Genomic DNA, 17,934 nt, shown 5'->3' with positions numbered 1-17,934 from the left:
TAATTGCTCAGCTAGCCTGATGACTGGTACATTACATTCTTCAGGCCAAACCCATGATTCGCCATACTTTTGCTTCCCTCAATCCCGACCTTGTGGCTGATAGGATGAGGATGAAAGCTCTTCACGTTCCTCAATGAAGAGTGCACTTCTAGGACACGTCACCTTAAAATGCTAGTGGCTCTGATCTATTACCTATGATGTTAATTCTCTTAATGACACGGGTTCCACCATATCCCGGTCTACAGGAGGGAGAGCACGAAGGCCTTCCCCTAATTTTTTGTATGCCTCTAGAGGATCCCCATGGTCCTTGAAAGTCTTTAAAAATGCCCGACACTGAAATCGTCCATTTGTTTGATGATCCTTCGACTGCATTTCCTCTCCCGCACCTCAAATTATATTGGGAGATTGGCCCAGTAGTCCTCCAAATTCGTCATGTGAAACATGGTGCTAACATTCGAGTGAGTCGCTCGACTTGAGTAATCAATATCCTACCTCCGCAAGTAAAACTTGTTAAAACCATAGGTTGTCAATTCCCTCTTAGTCTCCCTTGCCTGGACCAAGGTACATAAATATATTCTCCACAGTGAAGGGGGAATGAGATACCCGTTACCTTCATTGTTGCACAAATACTATGAAACTTCCCATTCTTCAACTAATACTTTGGTAGCATTCAAGATGCGGCCCCCAACATCCTCTAACAATAGAAGGGATCAGTCAATAGTAAAGCAATCATTCACCCTTGCATAAAGCCTAAAGCATTCCCCAAATGGCAACAATGGGTAATAAACCCATAGGGGTTGACTATCCACATTTGATGTTATTTTCATTGCTCCATTCTTAGTCAACCCAAAAGCCCTAGTGTCTGTCAACAATTAGCCACACCATGTAGGAAGTCATCATGAAAACTTTCCCCTTTCCTTTGATCTAGCACGGCGAGGTAAGCTTGCAACACCCTAAGCCAAACCTTGATTGATCGTGAAATAAGAGCGGCCCAATCGAATTGGGTGGCTTGTGTAGTAATGCCAGCTAGGAAATAATACATCCAGGGGGCAAACTCTCAGGCATAGGACTTTCCATGAATTTTGCACAAACAGCAGATGCAGAATTGTATTGGTTCAACAAAATCCACTCGACAGATGGAGAGGGTCATCTTTCTGCCATCCTTCCTCTGCTTCTATAGCCAATTTGCATTAATGAGCAATCTGACCTTACCCTCGATGGCATTGAATTGCTTCATTGGCTCATCAAGGTCTAAGAGCTGGACGTTGGGCAAATCCACACATTGAAAACATTGAGCCACTACCATCCTATCTATGGCCACAAAAGGATCACCCAAGACTCTGGTAACCATCTGCCTTTCCCCATCAAATGGTTGGGCTTAGATCATCATCATTTCAAGGCATTGGACTACATAGGGGAAGAGCCCAGCTTGTATAATTCCACTAGCAATAATCGCTTTGGCCATGGCATCCCCACTTCTCTTCCTAACTAACAAGTCATTGAAGAGTGCCAGGAAATCCTTCCATTCCACAACATCCGTGTCAGTGATATATTTCAAAGAGGTGTCCACCTTGGAGGGACGTAATCCGGTGTCGTCTCAATACTTGAATACTAGCGGCAATTTCTCAAATTCCATGTCCGCCTTAGTCTTTCTAGATGAGGAATATCCTACCTCCTACATGCCTATGAGCTTGTCAGCGAACGGATCCATGTTTTCCTGCAAACATAGGACAAATGTCAGAAGCTCCTGTATAAATTAAATTGAGCACGAGCTACCTTTTCAAGTTTCGAGGTCATCCTTCCCCCTTCCTCATGTCTGTACTAATGATAATGGGGAAGATATTGAAATCCGAAAGATTACAACGCCCTCACCGCAAATGGGATTCAAAAAGATCATGCTTGATAGGAGGGCTACCTCTAACGAACGGGCAAGGTAAGCACACACAGATCCATAGACCTGTAACATAATGAACACTCATTAAAGGGTGAGCCCCTACCTTGTGGAAAAAAATTTATCATTAGAATCCCAACCACATGTCACTGGTATAAGAAACCTAATGATAGAGATCACCATGTCATTCTATAAGTTCCACACGGAAAGATGAGCATTTAATGCCCGCATGTGTCACACAAAAATAGGACAAAGTGCATATCTGGCAAGTCGTAAAGGACTGATGTGACAATCATTTAAATTGAACGAGAAACATAATTGAAGTGAGGCTGCAAGATGCCCTATCAGGAGTGGAGCAGTTGTGAAACTAGTAAAATGAGAAAGGGAACCCCTGCTCATTACTAGCACCACCCAAGTATTTCAAAAACACCACCAAAGTAACACTACCTGACTGCCACTTCACCGCTAGAGCCGAAGTTAAAAAATAGGATCTTCAAAACATCATTCCCAACCCTAGCAGAAATGAACCCTTTAAAGTGACAAAATTATACCCACGAAACCACACAAAGGACATGTTTATAATTTTGAACTTCACTACAGGGGCTAAACCACCTAGTTGCTCAAACTCAACCCACGCAAAGCCGAATACTTGCAACACAACTGGCGAAAATGAGCAAAAATACCTCCGCGACAAAGACCTAACAAAACTAGGTTTAAAAGGACAACGTGACAAAAAGAAAAACCATCGGACAAGGAGAATTACCTTCTTTCAAGCATAAAAACCAGATACCATCCTTGGGGCCAAAAAGGCCATGAAGTGGAACCTATTTGAATAACAAAGAGAAGGTAACTCCACCCACCCTCTTGCAAAACAAGAGCAGGGCAAAAAGAAGTCGAACCTCGACAGGACAAACAATAAAGCCCGCCAAAGAATACGACATCGAACCACAGAGAACAAAAAATAAGCACAACCACACCAGACACAAAAAGGCACAAACCAAAGAAGGAAAACCACACGAGCTAACCACAAGAATGAAGGAAAGACCTACCAACTTGAAAAACACCACACATGAGGCTAAGTGCACCTGCAACGCCCACACTACCTTCAGAATACATTTTTCCAAAAGCAAATGACCTTGACGAATAAAGATATCACGTCTTGGGAATACGAAATTCACCAAGAAATGCTTGCAGAACACAATTTTAATCGCACAGTAAAGGTGAAAATGAGTTGTTTATTGTCTTTAAAGAGCCCAGTAATAATTATATTTAGGGTGCATTATTGCTCCCTTTTACCTTTTGGGTAAGGTTTCGCCACATGTCCTCTTAAGGGACCCTAGAAATTCCTCATGTCATGTTGAAAAACACAAGGAGAGGGGAACTCACAAATCCTAAAGTCCAAGCCTTACTTAGTTAACCGCTTTATTGATCTTTCACATGAATAGCAAACCCAAGCTCTTCCAATTTCCACGACATAAGAGGGTCCCACTTCCCAGATGAAAGACAAGGAACCCTGAACGCTAAAAACGAAACAAAGAAACTTACACCAAGCAAAGTAAGGAAAAAGCGAAAAGAGAGGAACCAACTATTTTTGCTCACAAAAAGTAGGGACATGTATGCAGGGCATAACAAGTCCTCAACACATAAAGAGTCAGTCGCATTAGAGTGAAGGGGATGTTGAAGTAAAGCATCAGTCAAAGTGATATACTCATTACATTGAGTATTTGTATTCATGATTTATATGAACATTGTCACATATTACTTATAAGAATATATATATGTATGTATGTATGTATGTATGTATGTATGTATGTATGTATATGTATATGTGTGTATGTGTGTCTATGACTTACATAAGCTACAGGACATGACCTTGTTGTAGCCTCTGTTGAATTGATTTTATTAAAGCTGCCTCATTGATGATAAATTGTCCTTAAGATAAATATCTTATATATAATATATATATGATATATCTAATATAATATGTATTATATATATTATGCATTATATATTATTATATAATAATATAATATTACATTACATATATGATTAATATATTAATATTATATATATGTTAAAGGTGAGTTATACATATAGTTATTTATAAACTAAATGGTAATTAACTATAGAGATATGTCTCTTCATGTCTCTTGAGGAGACATTTCTCCTCCTCTCATATTTATATGAGATCCAAATCTGCATTTGGAAATCATCAATTACAATGGCAATGATTATACATTTGCAAAAACGATCTTAGTTACTTTAACAGGGGAGTTTGTGTCATTCAAGTCCTAGCATTAATTTCCCCAAGAAGGAAGACTTCCCCTACTGCAGAAAATTGAATGATGTTGACATAAAGAATAGAGAAAGAAAGCATGTCACAAGCACTATGGATAGCAAAGGGGGAGGGCACCAGACGAAAATAACAAACCCCAACATAGATAACCCTGACACACAGGATGGTGCGACATAATCGGACCCAAAAATCTAGCTTAGGCAGTAGTAACTATATTATGAAGCTTGTCCCTAACAAGACAAGCAACACCCCTAGAGCTATGGACCCACTAGAGCTCCTAGTCTCATTCCTAAAGGCTGACTAGTGAAAGCTAACGAATGTAGGAAGAGGAAAAACAAGGCTCTCATGAGGAACACCGAATCCGAGGAATTCATAACACCAAGGAGAAGACCAAAAGAGGACCAAGTTGAGCCAATACAATTCCAATAGCTGACCCATCAGGGCATACCCTAACGCATAAAGCATCATTTATCAATCGCAACCATGGGTCTAGCTTCCCAACTAGGAGGAAAATCATCACAAATCCTCGGAATAGAGTGGAATCATATCCAACCTAGGCCCTATCAAAAGACTTGTCAGGCTGGTCACAAGCTTGATGGTAATAAGCGCGGGGCCAAGGACCTTCAAATTGAATTCTCTAGCTCTTCTTGCTCTTTCATCAACAAATTTGGGGTGGAGCAATGCCTCTACCCCAACAAGAGGTGGGATATCACCGCTGTTACACATTGCTGCCCATGATTTCAACTAAGACCTAATTTCAGTTTTCAGCGAATTATGTCTATCATCTAATTCGCGTTGTTTTTCCTTAATAGACTTGATCTCTGTAGACATGCTCAATGGTTGAATGCATCAAATGTTTGAGGCCAATGATCTCAGTTATGGAATATGTTAAGTTTGAGAAAAGCGTCAATGATCTCGGTTTGGTTCACGACTAGTTGTTGTTTGGTACTAAGTCAATCTTGTTTCCATGAAATGCGGTGTGTCAAAAAAGAAGTGATCTTCTCAGACAGGGCAATAATTGTATCTCTAAGGAGTTGGCTTTTCTTTTAAAGTCTGTCAACTCATCTTAGAAACTCTGAGAACGGAGCCCCTTCATGTTGATTGTGTTGATAGGTCTGCAAAGGAGTCGATGCCTGCTCAATATCAATGGGCCCCATGTTAATGTAACAATCCAGACAGCCCAAAATAACAGCACCAAGCCCTTGTGAAGCAGTAAAAAGTCTAGAGCAGTGACCAGGAATAATGTATGAACAAACAGACAAGAAGTGACAACAAAGGTGTATACAAAGAACACACCTAGAACGTTGCAGCAAAGGACAAGAGCTAAACAGTAGAGAGAATGCTACTAAAAGACACGGAACTACTACCACTGGATGGAAGCCAATAATAAGCCACAGGAGGTCCAACAAAATCAACTTGACAAAGAGAACTAGCTCACCACAACAATGAACAAAAGTAAAACACAAGCAATAGAAACATCTGGCATGTAGTGTACAAACAGCAGCTAGACTCCAACAAGAAGTTGCAAACTTGCGAGAACACGTAGGGAAAGAAAGCATAAGAAAAAGCGATGCAAAGCCCACTCAAACCAACTGCATGGGAAGGAAAGAAAGACCAAATGGCGCACACAAACGCAGAACTAAGAATGCGACACTAGAGTTCTAACAAAAACAAATGTGGCACCACAAACGGACATGAGAAAGTACAAGCACTCAACAATGACAACAAACCAGCACGAGCAAGAAAAACACAAACAAGCCCATGCCAACAACGGAGGACAACCAAACCTAAACCAAGGAAGCAGCACAAAAGGAAGCATGGTCGCGACAAGCCAAGTTGATCAAAGCGCTATCGTGTGAGGTTGCAAAGGAGGCTATAGCGGAGAGCAAATATTAAAGTTAATTCTCTTGGTAAATTTAAGTTATGCTATTAGAGATGAACTGTCCTGGGAGCAAACATATGTAAGTTATAAATGAACTTCCTGGTGACTTATTCTTGGAGGGATTTCTAATAAATGGTAAACTTTATGCTCAAGTTAAGTCACCTGAAAGTCAGGATATATGAAGTTTTCTGCTTTTTGGAATGAGAGACTTTATAAAGGGGACTGAGGACAATTAGAAAACATCAATTTTTCTATTATGTATTATTTGTGATTTTGATCTCATTAATGCCTTTGGTATTCTCTGTGATTACTAGAGAGTTACAGGCCAGAAACCTTATAAGCCGCAGTTTGGACGTAACCCCAGGTCTGCAGTAAACTGTTGGTTCTATTCAGATGGCAGTGTAGTTATCATTTGTGATTCATGATTTGGGGCTGCTGAGGAAATCTCCGGCAGAAAGTATTAAGGCTGCCATTACTACATATTTAGATAGAACATCAGCTACAAGAGTGGATCATACAGCCAAAATTGTTTTGGGTCCGATTTATATCAGAAGTTATCAAATATGTAGGTTTGGGCATCATGCAACAAAATGGGTACGCTTTGTCTCCATCATTTGGAATTAAAACATTAGTTGAAGTCTCTGGTTGAGAATCATTTACGAATTTGATTATTTTGGTGCTCTTATTGTATGAAATAAAGTTTCAATCAGTCTATAGAAACCTCATGAATAAATTGTCTTTTTGGGTTTAACTGTCATTTTTACCTGCTATTAACAAAAAGTTTTAAGGAAGGAAATTCAGTTAGTTGAAAACAGAGATCCTCATACATCCATTTGCATAGACTTGTAACGATCACATAATATCACAAGCCGAGAACAATATGTAAGTGCTAAACCCCACAATCATAGTAATGAGAATCACGGCGATTCACGCAATTCGATTCAAGCCAAACAATTTTTTGTGAATCGGTGAATCGAATCAGCAATAAAGGGTTTATGAAATAAGTTACTATCTAAAATTCAAGAGTTTTTTTAATTTGCCGATTCGTGGCTGATTCGTTTGCAATTCATGGCCGATTCACGATTCGATTCAGCCTTGCCAATTCCGATTCGATTTCAATTCTTGTTACTTTGCCCACAATGACAGCAACAGGCAATTTAAGGATGAAATATAGTCAGGAACATAATTGTGACTCCTTGCAAGCGTTAATGAGGCCCATAATGCTTCCATTGAGTGGAAACGTGATATAAACTAAATTAAGTATTCAAGGTACTATTCCACAAGTCCCTGCCAAACTAAATGAGGGTACACAGGATTGCCAATTTTTACACTACCTCTCAATGAAGATATATGCAATACTGCAGATATAAATATTTATTGAATTTAGTCTAAGATATCTCTCTTCAAATATACAAATTAGACCTCTCAAACCTTCCGGGTTGCACACCAAATTTATCTCTACTTTTATGGAATACAGAGTAGTTTTCTCTCATGTCCCAGTCTGCTTCCTGACAAATGGTTATGGATCTCAACTTCTTGATAATGTAGAATGATTTCTTGTTTTTAGTATTATTACTTATACATTCAGATATGACTTTTACAGTAAGACAAGGCTGTTATACTGGTTCCTCTTCCTTTATCAGAGTCTATGAAGTTAGATAACCTCTGTTGGTTACCACATTTCATAGGGCTATTTTCGTTGTTGGCCATCTATTGGTGAGAACTTGAAAAAACTGACATTTAACTGGCTGTCCATCAGCTTAATATTCATCTCATCACCATTGCTAGGCCTGGATGATCATAAAATAGCCAAAGGCTTCAGCAAGGATCCCTCCTTTCCATCATCAAATTTTTGTGTGCTGTCTCATTTGACATCTGGTTGTTGCACTATGCAGTGCTTCTTGGAATCCTCGCACAGCTCCTGCAGTTTTCTATTTCAAGGCATATGCAGTGTTTCAAGATTGAAACGTTATGGAGACCATGTACCTCAGAAGATTTTCCGAGTAAAAATATGTTTCACGCTATCACAACAGCTTTACATTCTAACACAGAAAATCAAATGGATCATATGTGTTTGCATAATTGCTTATAAATATTTCTGAGGAGCAGCCATTTGCAAAATCAGTCTGACATCTTATTCATTTTCAAATTTAGCAAATGTTACACAATGATTCCTACCACTGCAGATACTCCATCTAGCACATTTCTCAGGCTTTCTGGATCCAGTAGGTTTCCTGCCATTACAATATGTGTGAGAAAACCATTTCATGTGAAGCAATATCATAGAATTAACGAATAAGAACAAGTTCTCTCACAGAACAGGCAATCATGCATGCCCATAGAGTAAGACTAAATTAATTAGCTTTAATTGAATTTATGAAGGAAACCTTTATGCCAGATGACATCATTTATCCATGGCTCCTGTATTGATGGCCTTCCTGACCTGGACCATTCATCAAAGACAACTACACATTTTAGCATTCCAAAGCTAACCAGTTCCAAGCATTCTATAGGTCAAACACAGCATAGTTGAATTTACTATGGTTGTATCAAAATTCTAAAAACAAAGTCCACCAGGAAAAGCAACAATTCATCAGCATAACTAACAGGTATGAACACTGAATTTCATTCAAAAGCAAACAGATCTACAGTGACTTTGATTATAAAAAACCTATTAGAGCTAAATCTCTCTCTTTTTATTTCTCTCTCTTCCATAGATTTACTTCTATTTCTAATGGTCACTCCTCTTCTATATTTCCATATTCTCTATAATCAATATGAAAGCTCTCTTTCTCTCTTCAGTACATTTCCATTTCTCTTTGTTCGTTACAGAAACATTCTTGTGTATACTTGTATATATAGATCATTTATGATCTCTGTTTAATAACACATTGATTATTTTACGATGAAAAAACAACGACCCGATACTGGAATGGCACACCAAAAAAACAAAGAGCCCCAAACAATTGCAAAAAAGAAGGAAATCACTAGAAATTAAGTAAAAATATTGAGAAAAAAACTGTGGAGATTTTCAGCTCACACATAAGAGGTAGCCATGACATACCAACTTTTGGCAATAACTAAATAATGGATAACCTCCAAATCGTATATAACAAGAAAATTGAATTAACTGCTATTATAATGGCATAAAAGAAGGATTCATGGTAGTGTTCACCTCTAGTGAGAATTCCTTTCCACCATGGAGAAAAATTAGGCATACAGTAAGAGTCATATATGCACATACTGAAAAGAGGACCTGTTTAAGAAAAAACAAAGATGCTGGGAGACCGGGCCTAGTACTGGCACAGGAGAATGGTAACAGTACCAGTACGTCTATTTTTAAAAAATAGGAGACACATACTTGAAAAAAACATTTTTCATATATAATTTATTAGTTACAAACATCTAAGTTGCATGATTCACTCCTAGACCCCTCCAAGTTGGGTTTCTTCTGCACAAATTCCAGTCCCTGTCAAATTTCTTGCCAGAGACAACTAAATTCGCTGCAAATTATAACAACAGGACCCAGAAGGAATTTGCAGCAAATTCAGAGTGAAATTGGTTTCCAGCAGACAAACACGGGCTAAATTTGGTCCAAAAACATTTTCTTTTTTAGAATATCCTAATTTGGTCTATTTGACCCTTCAATCCTGAAATTGACCACTAAAAAGGCAAAAAAAGGTTGTTCTATAAGTCATTTGTGCATTTGCGAATGAAAAAAGAAAAACTTCTTGCCTCCACCACTAAACTTTATTGTTTAGTTATCATTGCTCAAGGAAAGTTGACATGATTGTTGCATGCTCTAAGCTTATATGTGAGCTATTCCAACGTGGTTGCAAGTGTGTAGACCTAATAGACATTAAAGAAGACAATTTCAACAAAGAGGTAGGTTTTGTTTTGTTTTTTGTTTTTTAAAGTTTATTTTGCCTTTTTGTTACTAAATGAAATGAGTTCTCTAATTTATTTTCTTTACTCACTTTGGTGTGTGGCTTTGTATGTTGTTTGTAGATTCAGAAAATCATAAATGTTTCTAGAACTAGGAACTCCCAGTTCAAAACAGACTCATTCTCTCCACTATGGAAATATGTGGAAATGGTTCAGGAAATGCCAAATGAAGGTTATCTTTGGATTTGCAACCATTACAAAGAGGAATTTAAAAACTCTTATAGTACAGTGAAAGCACACTTGTGCTTTGTCCCTCAAACGGCATTAAGGTTTGTACAGGGAAGCTACGAGTTGTGGGGTATTATCTAAAACCTTTCTTACAAACCATATTGTGAACAATATATTCAAGAGCAAAAACAAGCAGATGAAGTAGCTAGAAATGCACATGTTCATCCATTCTTGCATGTTCCTCAACAACTAGTTACAAATAAGAGAGAAAAGTGGCCTTTGGAAATGTCATTTCAGAATGAAGCTAGAGCCATTGCCAAGTAAAATATATTGAGATGCCTCTATGCAAAAGGAATAGCAAATTATTTTGTTTTCTTACAATATTGGCAAAAAATGTGAAATAAACTAATGATCAAACGCCCGAGTTATGAGAAGGTGTGCACCACTTTATTGGACAGAGAAGTGAACCATGTAAAGGCTTCCGTGCAGCCCACCAAAGATTCATGGATCAAAACAGGTGTGTCCATAGTATCCAATGGACGAAAAGATGCAATAAATAGCCCTTTGGTCAATGTTATTGCAATGTCCACAAGACATGCAATGTTTTTGACAATCGTGGATTGTGAAGGGAAGGTGGAGGACAGCCCATTCATTGCAAACATTCTCATCCAAGCAATTAAACAAGTTGGCCCTCAAAATGTCGTTCAAGTAATTGTAAAGCTGTCAGGTTATTAGTTGAGTGCTTCAAACACATTTTTTGGACACCTTGTGTTGTGCACTCACTCAACCTAATGCTGCAAAAAAATGGCAATAAAATTGAGTGGATCCCAAAAATGTTTGAAAATGCACAGGATACCCACATGTTCGTCACAAACCACCATATAACGCAAGCTCAAAATTGTTGCTCTTGAAGGTAAGTTGAATTATTTAAAATTCAATATGTTTTAGACTCTAGTTTTTACTAAACTTTCTATGTTTTTATATTTATATTTTGATTTTAATTTATTATTGTTTTGACTTTAAAATAGGTTGTTGAAACCTGTTTTGCCTCCAACACTATTGTTTTGAGAGGCCTTGTCAAGCTTAAACGAGCATTGTCTAGAATGGTAATTAGTCCTAATTGGAGCATATGGAGGCAATCTATTAGTACAAGGGTAGTTGTCATTAAAGAAATGATACTAGATGACTCTTGGTGGGGTTCACTAAGCCTATATTGAGAAAGATCCAATACGCTAACATGGATAGGCCTTGCTTGGGTGAATTATATGATGGCATAGACTCCATGATTGACAATATTAAAAAGATCATAAATGAGAAAGAGCAAGATCCTGAAGAAGCATTCTTCTACAAACTACAAAGTTACAAACAATCATGATGGAGAGATGGAACAAAATGACTTTGCATCTATTTGCCATTGCATTGAGCACTAGGTACTATAGTCAATTGGTCCTCAAGGAGAGTACCACTAGAGTTGCTCTATATAAAGGTCTTGAAGTTGTTCATGTGTACAAGGAAGCCCTTCATAGACTCTATCCTGATTGTTACAGATTGTAGCTGCGATAGAGATCTTTATCTCTTGAAATCTAGATGTTACTATTGTTATGGTCACCTTCAACTGGAAATGACATTTATTGTAATATTAACTGTAAATGTCATGTGTTGTTCACATCTATTGTTTTTATGAAGATCGTTGCAAATGTAATAGCACTACCGTTGTTCGTTGTGTGTTCCAAATGCAACATCTTCTTAGATTTATATATAGAGAATAGGCCTTGAATAGACATATCCTTTCATAGGACATTTCTATTCATTAATCTGATAATTGATAATTTGATATAATAACAAATTTAATCATTCATATATATGTATAGATAACAATAAGCTCATATCTAAATATAAAGAACACATATAATAGGTTTATCTGACTAAAGCTATCAAACATCAACACTCCCTCTTAGCTTAGAAACATAGCCACATAAGAATAAATATTACTTCAACATAATATTACAAATAAAAAATTTTAAGGATATCTAATTTGATATCTCAAAAAATTCCCACCATTTGATATCGCATTCAATATCAACACATAATATTCACCAAGTACTCAAAAGGTTTTGATATCACATATGATATCAAGAGCATTGGTCTCCCAAAATATCAATGACATTCACCAAGTACTCAAAATGAGGCTTGATATTACATCTCATATCAAGAGTATTGGCCTTCCAGAATATATATGATATTCACCAAGTACTCAAAATAAGGTTTGATATCACATCTGATATCAAAAGTATTGGCCTCACAGAATATCAATGATATTCAACAAATACTCTGAGTAATGGCCTTCCAGAATATTGAGATGCAAGACATTGACCATATACTCAATTTATTTGATCTCATAATACAAGATATTGTAAGATCATCACCTTACAATAACTTCTGCAAATACAAGTGACATTAGTTGGAAGTAGTCACTTCCTCATGATGTACACAAGGGGTGGCCTCATTAGAATCACATAGTCACGAGGTATATTCACAAATCACAATCCTCTTGACTACTATAATTATTTTGATCATTGGGGAATCCATCTCAATATAGTTTACTCCCTCTGAATCAATATGGTCAAGATCACTCAAGGTTGACTGAATCATAGCCTATATCTGCTCCTTCTCTTTCAAGGTTGCCTCTAATGAATGTCAGTCTCCCTCTGCATCCCAACCTCCCTCTTTTTTCCTGTGAGAACATTCTTTGAAAAGATCAAGGCAAATAGCTCGTATAGAAATAAATAAGATAACATAATACTTAATATTTTACCTATCACACTCCCATAATGGATCTCACAACATTATATCAAATTATACAATATCATTATGAATGAATGTTCAAATGCAATTATACATATAGATAATTTGTTACCATGTATATTCTCAATTATAATTATGTCATATGATATTTATTAACATAAGAAATAATATAAAAGAACGTTTATCTGTAAAGCATACCTTATTACTTGGCTCAATACTCATACCTCTATCTTCCTAAAGCCTTTGTTCACATCGTATGAGGTCGGTATCCAAGTCCTTACCTTACTCTTTCTTGGTATATGCAGTTCAGTCTCATAACATACTATGCCAATACTAGTGATTAGTTCTCCTACTTCTCTCTACATAAAATCATATTATATTCATAGGTGAAACAACCTAAATAATAATAATTCTCATGTCTTATTAATGCTCGATCCATTCCTCTCCACCTTATATGACAAAAATGTATTTGGTGTCATGGTCTATCTTTGAGTGGATTGACTATTAATCAAAGTTCCTCCTCTTAACTCAAGCGAATGGGATATAGGGTTAAGGTGCCCGATGTCCTACAATTTATTACGCCTCCCTATTTCTCATGCTTATTTCAATTCTACTTTTCTTCTTTCTTCAGCAAGTTTACCTTATCTAACCATTGACAGTGGGTCAAATCACCAATATTATCACCTTTCTTTTTGTACTCTTTCCCATCAAGTTTCATCCAACCACATAGTAAGGTGGTCCCACTGTGATTAAAGGCTCGCCCTTTTCATTTTCACACATCGGATAGTTGAAGGAGTTTTGCACTTTTAATATCTTTCATATATCTTTTTACTTTTGTTCTTATTCCTCCTTCTGTTGTACATATTTCCTCAGATCCACATCACTTGTTCTTTTTGCCCAATCGTATCCCTTCTCTGGCTAACATGATCCCATGTAATATATGGGACATACATTTCCGTGGCACATTGTTCGGGTGGATCATGGTATTCACATAGGAGTCTCGGATGGGTCAATCCTTTGAGATTCGTCCTTGCAATTTTATTTCCTTCATATTTTCTTCTTTTTTCAGTCTTGATACGATTGTTAGGTTTGCTTGCCTTCAAGATATGTTGCACCTTCTTTGTCTACATATATGCTGGCCAAAATTATCAATGTGTTTATAAGTATATCAATACATAAGTGTATCCTTATTTGATTTCTAACCATTCTTTGTGATAAATTTCAGAAAATTGGGGAATGAATTATCTGAGGAACTACATTTAGGACAATTGGCAATCTTTTCTCCATATACATGACTCCATGCTTTCCTTCCTTTGCTTGCTAATGAAATTATCTCTTTGTATTTGCATCCACGTTACACCTTGGTGCCTTTATTATCTCTGACTCCTATCGATTGAATTATATAAGGATCTCCTCTACTTTATGCGATAAACCTTATTGTTTAATTTGCCCTACACTTGTTATTAAAACCGGTCGCCGTTTGATCAACGAGTTTTCTATGTTGTAGACTATGTGACCATTCTTTTGTTCATGGTTAGTTGATAGTTTTATCATGAAGTATATGACTTACATTTACAACCTGGCTTTGAAACAATGTTGTTTTTCTGAAGATCATTGTAAATGTAATAGCACTATCATTGTTCGGTATATGTTTTCCAAATGCAACATCCTCTTAGATTTATATATAGAGAACAGGCCTTGAATAAACATGTCCCTTCATAGGACATGTCTATTCATTAATGAGATAATTAATATAATAACAAATTTAATCATATATATTATTATATTATATTCTATTAATTTTTCTCATATAACAAAAACCTTATATCTCAAATATAGCGAACACATATAATATGTTTAACTGACTGAAGCTATCAAACATCAACAACAAGCATTGAGGCATGAATATTTGAAGAGTTGTATTTAATTATACAAGTTATGGGAAACTGAAGAGACTTTCAATTGTTATGTAAAGGGTTTCTTTATTGGTTATATATTTCGCTTCAAGTGAAAGGAATGTACACTGGAATTCATATTATCAATGAAATGATCTTTTGTTGTGTGGCTAGGTTTTTCCCTTCATTCTAGAAGGGTTTCCCCAAGATATCTTGTGGTGTTGATGGTATCTCTTTTATGGTTTCTTTATTGTTGTTTTTCATCTTTAGTTTCTGGGCTATAAATTTAACATGGTATCAGAGCCTATTTAGATTTCAGCAATGAAGGAAGCTTGTACGTATTGACAATATATATTCTGTGGGATACTGGTGTTTGTAGCAAGCATCGAGCATTTTGTTATTTTTATCACCAATGGAAGGAAAGTGATGGCAGAGGTCATTAAAGTCAGTACTGTAAACAAATATGTATCATGTTTGGGAAAGAAACGATTGGATTCTTTCTCAAACTTGAACAATAATGATATTTAGTTCATTGTGACCATCCAAAAGCTTTCTAAGGTTTTTCACAGTGCAGCTTTAGTTCAAAAGGATTCCTTATGATAGGATTGTGACACTTTTTGTTTGCATCTGTTCATAGTCACCTTTTGTGGAAGTCAAAGCATGCCATGCACGTTTTGTTTCATGGCGAAGTGATCAACAATATTGGCCCTCTTTTGATAATGGCAATCCCCTTCTAATCTTCTCTTTTACCACTGAACTTGAGAAAAGAGGGAGAGTTGTTGAATGTTGTCGGGCTCTTGTGTGTATGTTGACTTGGTGTCAGTTTTCTTCTCTTCTAGCATATGCATCGATAACTTTTGATTTCCTTTGTCGGTTTCTTTTTATCATTGCAACTTTGATTTATATCGTGATTGGACTCCACTTGTGGACATCCCTATCACTATTTTCTTGTAAAGACTTTCATTTTGCAAGAGTCATCATTTCATTCCATATTCATGGAGTTTTATATTTCTATCCCTGGAGCTCAAGAGTAAAGAAAAAGTGAGTTATCACTAACTGAAAAGGAAGGGAAATAAATTACATGCATGGGGATGCACAATCTAAGCTATTAAAAGTATTGGGAATTTCCAAGATGTCATGTTGCTATAACATTTTGTAACACTTTTTCATTCTTGTAACTGTCGAATATCCAATGGTCACCGTGTGGTATTTGAAAGATAGCATGCGTCTATTATATCTCTCTTTCATCGTACTATCTCTATGTCTAAAGTTGTTGGGGATAACTGTGGCATCTTGATTCTATACCGTAAGTATTTTGGTGTGATTTCTTTTATAGCATGCTAAGAAGAGTCTTTTGCTAGCATTACCTTGCATTCGACACTAATGATTATTTTCAAAATGAAGTTTCTAGAAATTACTATGCGCCATTGGATATGAATGGAAGATGACAAGATGTGGATAATCGTCCTAACCTTACCTAGGGCAGTGTTGAATTTGTTGCACCAATTGAATATACAGTGCGGCCACAATGATGTCATTGTATTTTTCTCTCATTAACGTTTCAATGTCAACGGTTAGAAGTGGTATGCTACAGGCAATCACGTGAGATGGCATCATTTTTTTAAGTTATGGGAACTATCAGTTGGAAGAATCGATTGGAGTCATTGCATCCTGACATTCTATATAAGGAACCTACATAGTAGCAGTGATAAGAAAATTAGTTTTGGATGCCCAACAACAGACATATACATCAATCAGGTTGTCAACAGTTACAATGGATTCTAAATAGAGGAATCATCTCTTGTTGGGCTCAGACAATCACTCAAATAAGTTTTTTCTATACCCTTAAATAAAGATCTGTTACTAGTACTGGCATTAATATTTATCAAAATTTATCTTTCTTGGTTGCAGAAGATATGGCATTAACATTTGTGAGTTATTATCTCTTGTGATTGAATGACATTATGGGAACATTGCTTAGGATTGTTTTGATGATCCATGATGAAGTGTACTCAATTTTAGAGGGAGGATTGCTATCCAAATTCTTATTGCACTAATCAAAGTAATCCTTGATTGATCTTTATGAAAAAAAGATGTTAATTTAATCTCTATTGGTTGCAAGATGTGACAACAATGAAATTTTGAGGGAGATGTTGAGCTTTAGAGGATGATTTTAGCTTCAAAGGGAGGCTCCATAATTAAGAGGGGGTACTTATAGAATCCTCTTACTTCTCATATATGCTTGTGATGATTGTGGTATTTGTATAATTTGAGACTTAAGTGGAACTAAGTCTTGTTTTTTATGCCTATTTCTAGTCTTGTGTGAATAAATGAGATTGTATGATCACAGAACTCTTTCACTACATGATAGTAAACATCATGTTGAGAGAGTCCATGTTGTCATCAAATTGAGAGATTCCATGATGGGAGTTGGAAACTTGGATGTCATGTTGAGAGATTCCATGACAGTTCACATTGAGAGAGTCCATGATTAAAGGCTTAGCTATGAGTCTTAAAATCTATCTTGTTGAGTGATTTCATGGTTATTAACAATGAGTAAATTGTTCTCTTAGTGTCATGTTGAGAGATTTCATGACAACATCTTGAAAATTGTTTTTGTTTCCTCCAGCGTTTTCATGTTGAGTGATTCCATGAATTATTTTTTGAATCTATATGATCAGAATTTATCATTGACATTTTTGGTTGCAGCCTTGTGTGACTGTTCAGCTAGAGATTTCCCTTGCTAAGAGGGTGTGGTAAAGATTGTAGCTGCAATAGAGATCTTTATATCTCAAAATCCAGACATTATTATCGTTATGGTCACCTTTAGCTGAAAATGACATTGTTATATTAACTGTAAATGTCATGTGTCATTCACATGCGTTGAGGCATGAATATTCAAAGAGTTGTTATTAATTATAGGAGTTATGGGAAACCGAAGAGACTTATGATTGTTATGTGAAGGGTCTCTTTTTGGTAATATATTTCACTTCAAACAAAAGGATTGTACACTAGAATTCATATTATCATAAAATGATCTTTGGCTGGGTTT

The 17,934-nt window shown here is 36.4% G+C and overlaps 1 protein-coding gene across 1 annotated transcript in view; it reads right to left on the bottom strand.

The window, feature by feature from the left end:
* LOC149566108 (NAD(P)-binding Rossmann-fold superfamily protein) overlaps positions 1-17,934 on the bottom strand; it is a 178,746-nt gene that overhangs the window by 104,339 nt on the left and 56,473 nt on the right. The window contains exons 4-5 of the mRNA XM_089819539.1: positions 8,457-8,512; positions 8,248-8,303 (exon numbers count right to left, since the gene is read on the bottom strand). Coding sequence (XP_089675665.1) covers positions 8,248-8,303; positions 8,457-8,512 — 112 coding nt within the window. The remainder of the gene's footprint in view (positions 1-8,247; positions 8,304-8,456; positions 8,513-17,934) is intronic.

The sequence above is a fragment of the Cupressus sempervirens genome, chromosome 3 (assembly GCF_028749045.1).
Source record: "Cupressus sempervirens isolate cs-2001-9-10 chromosome 3, ASM2874904v1, whole genome shotgun sequence".
Lineage (NCBI taxonomy): Eukaryota > Viridiplantae > Streptophyta > Pinopsida > Cupressales > Cupressaceae > Cupressus > Cupressus sempervirens.
The sequence above is the reverse complement of the archived record's forward strand: the minus strand, read 5'-3'. Positions and strand labels throughout refer to the sequence as shown.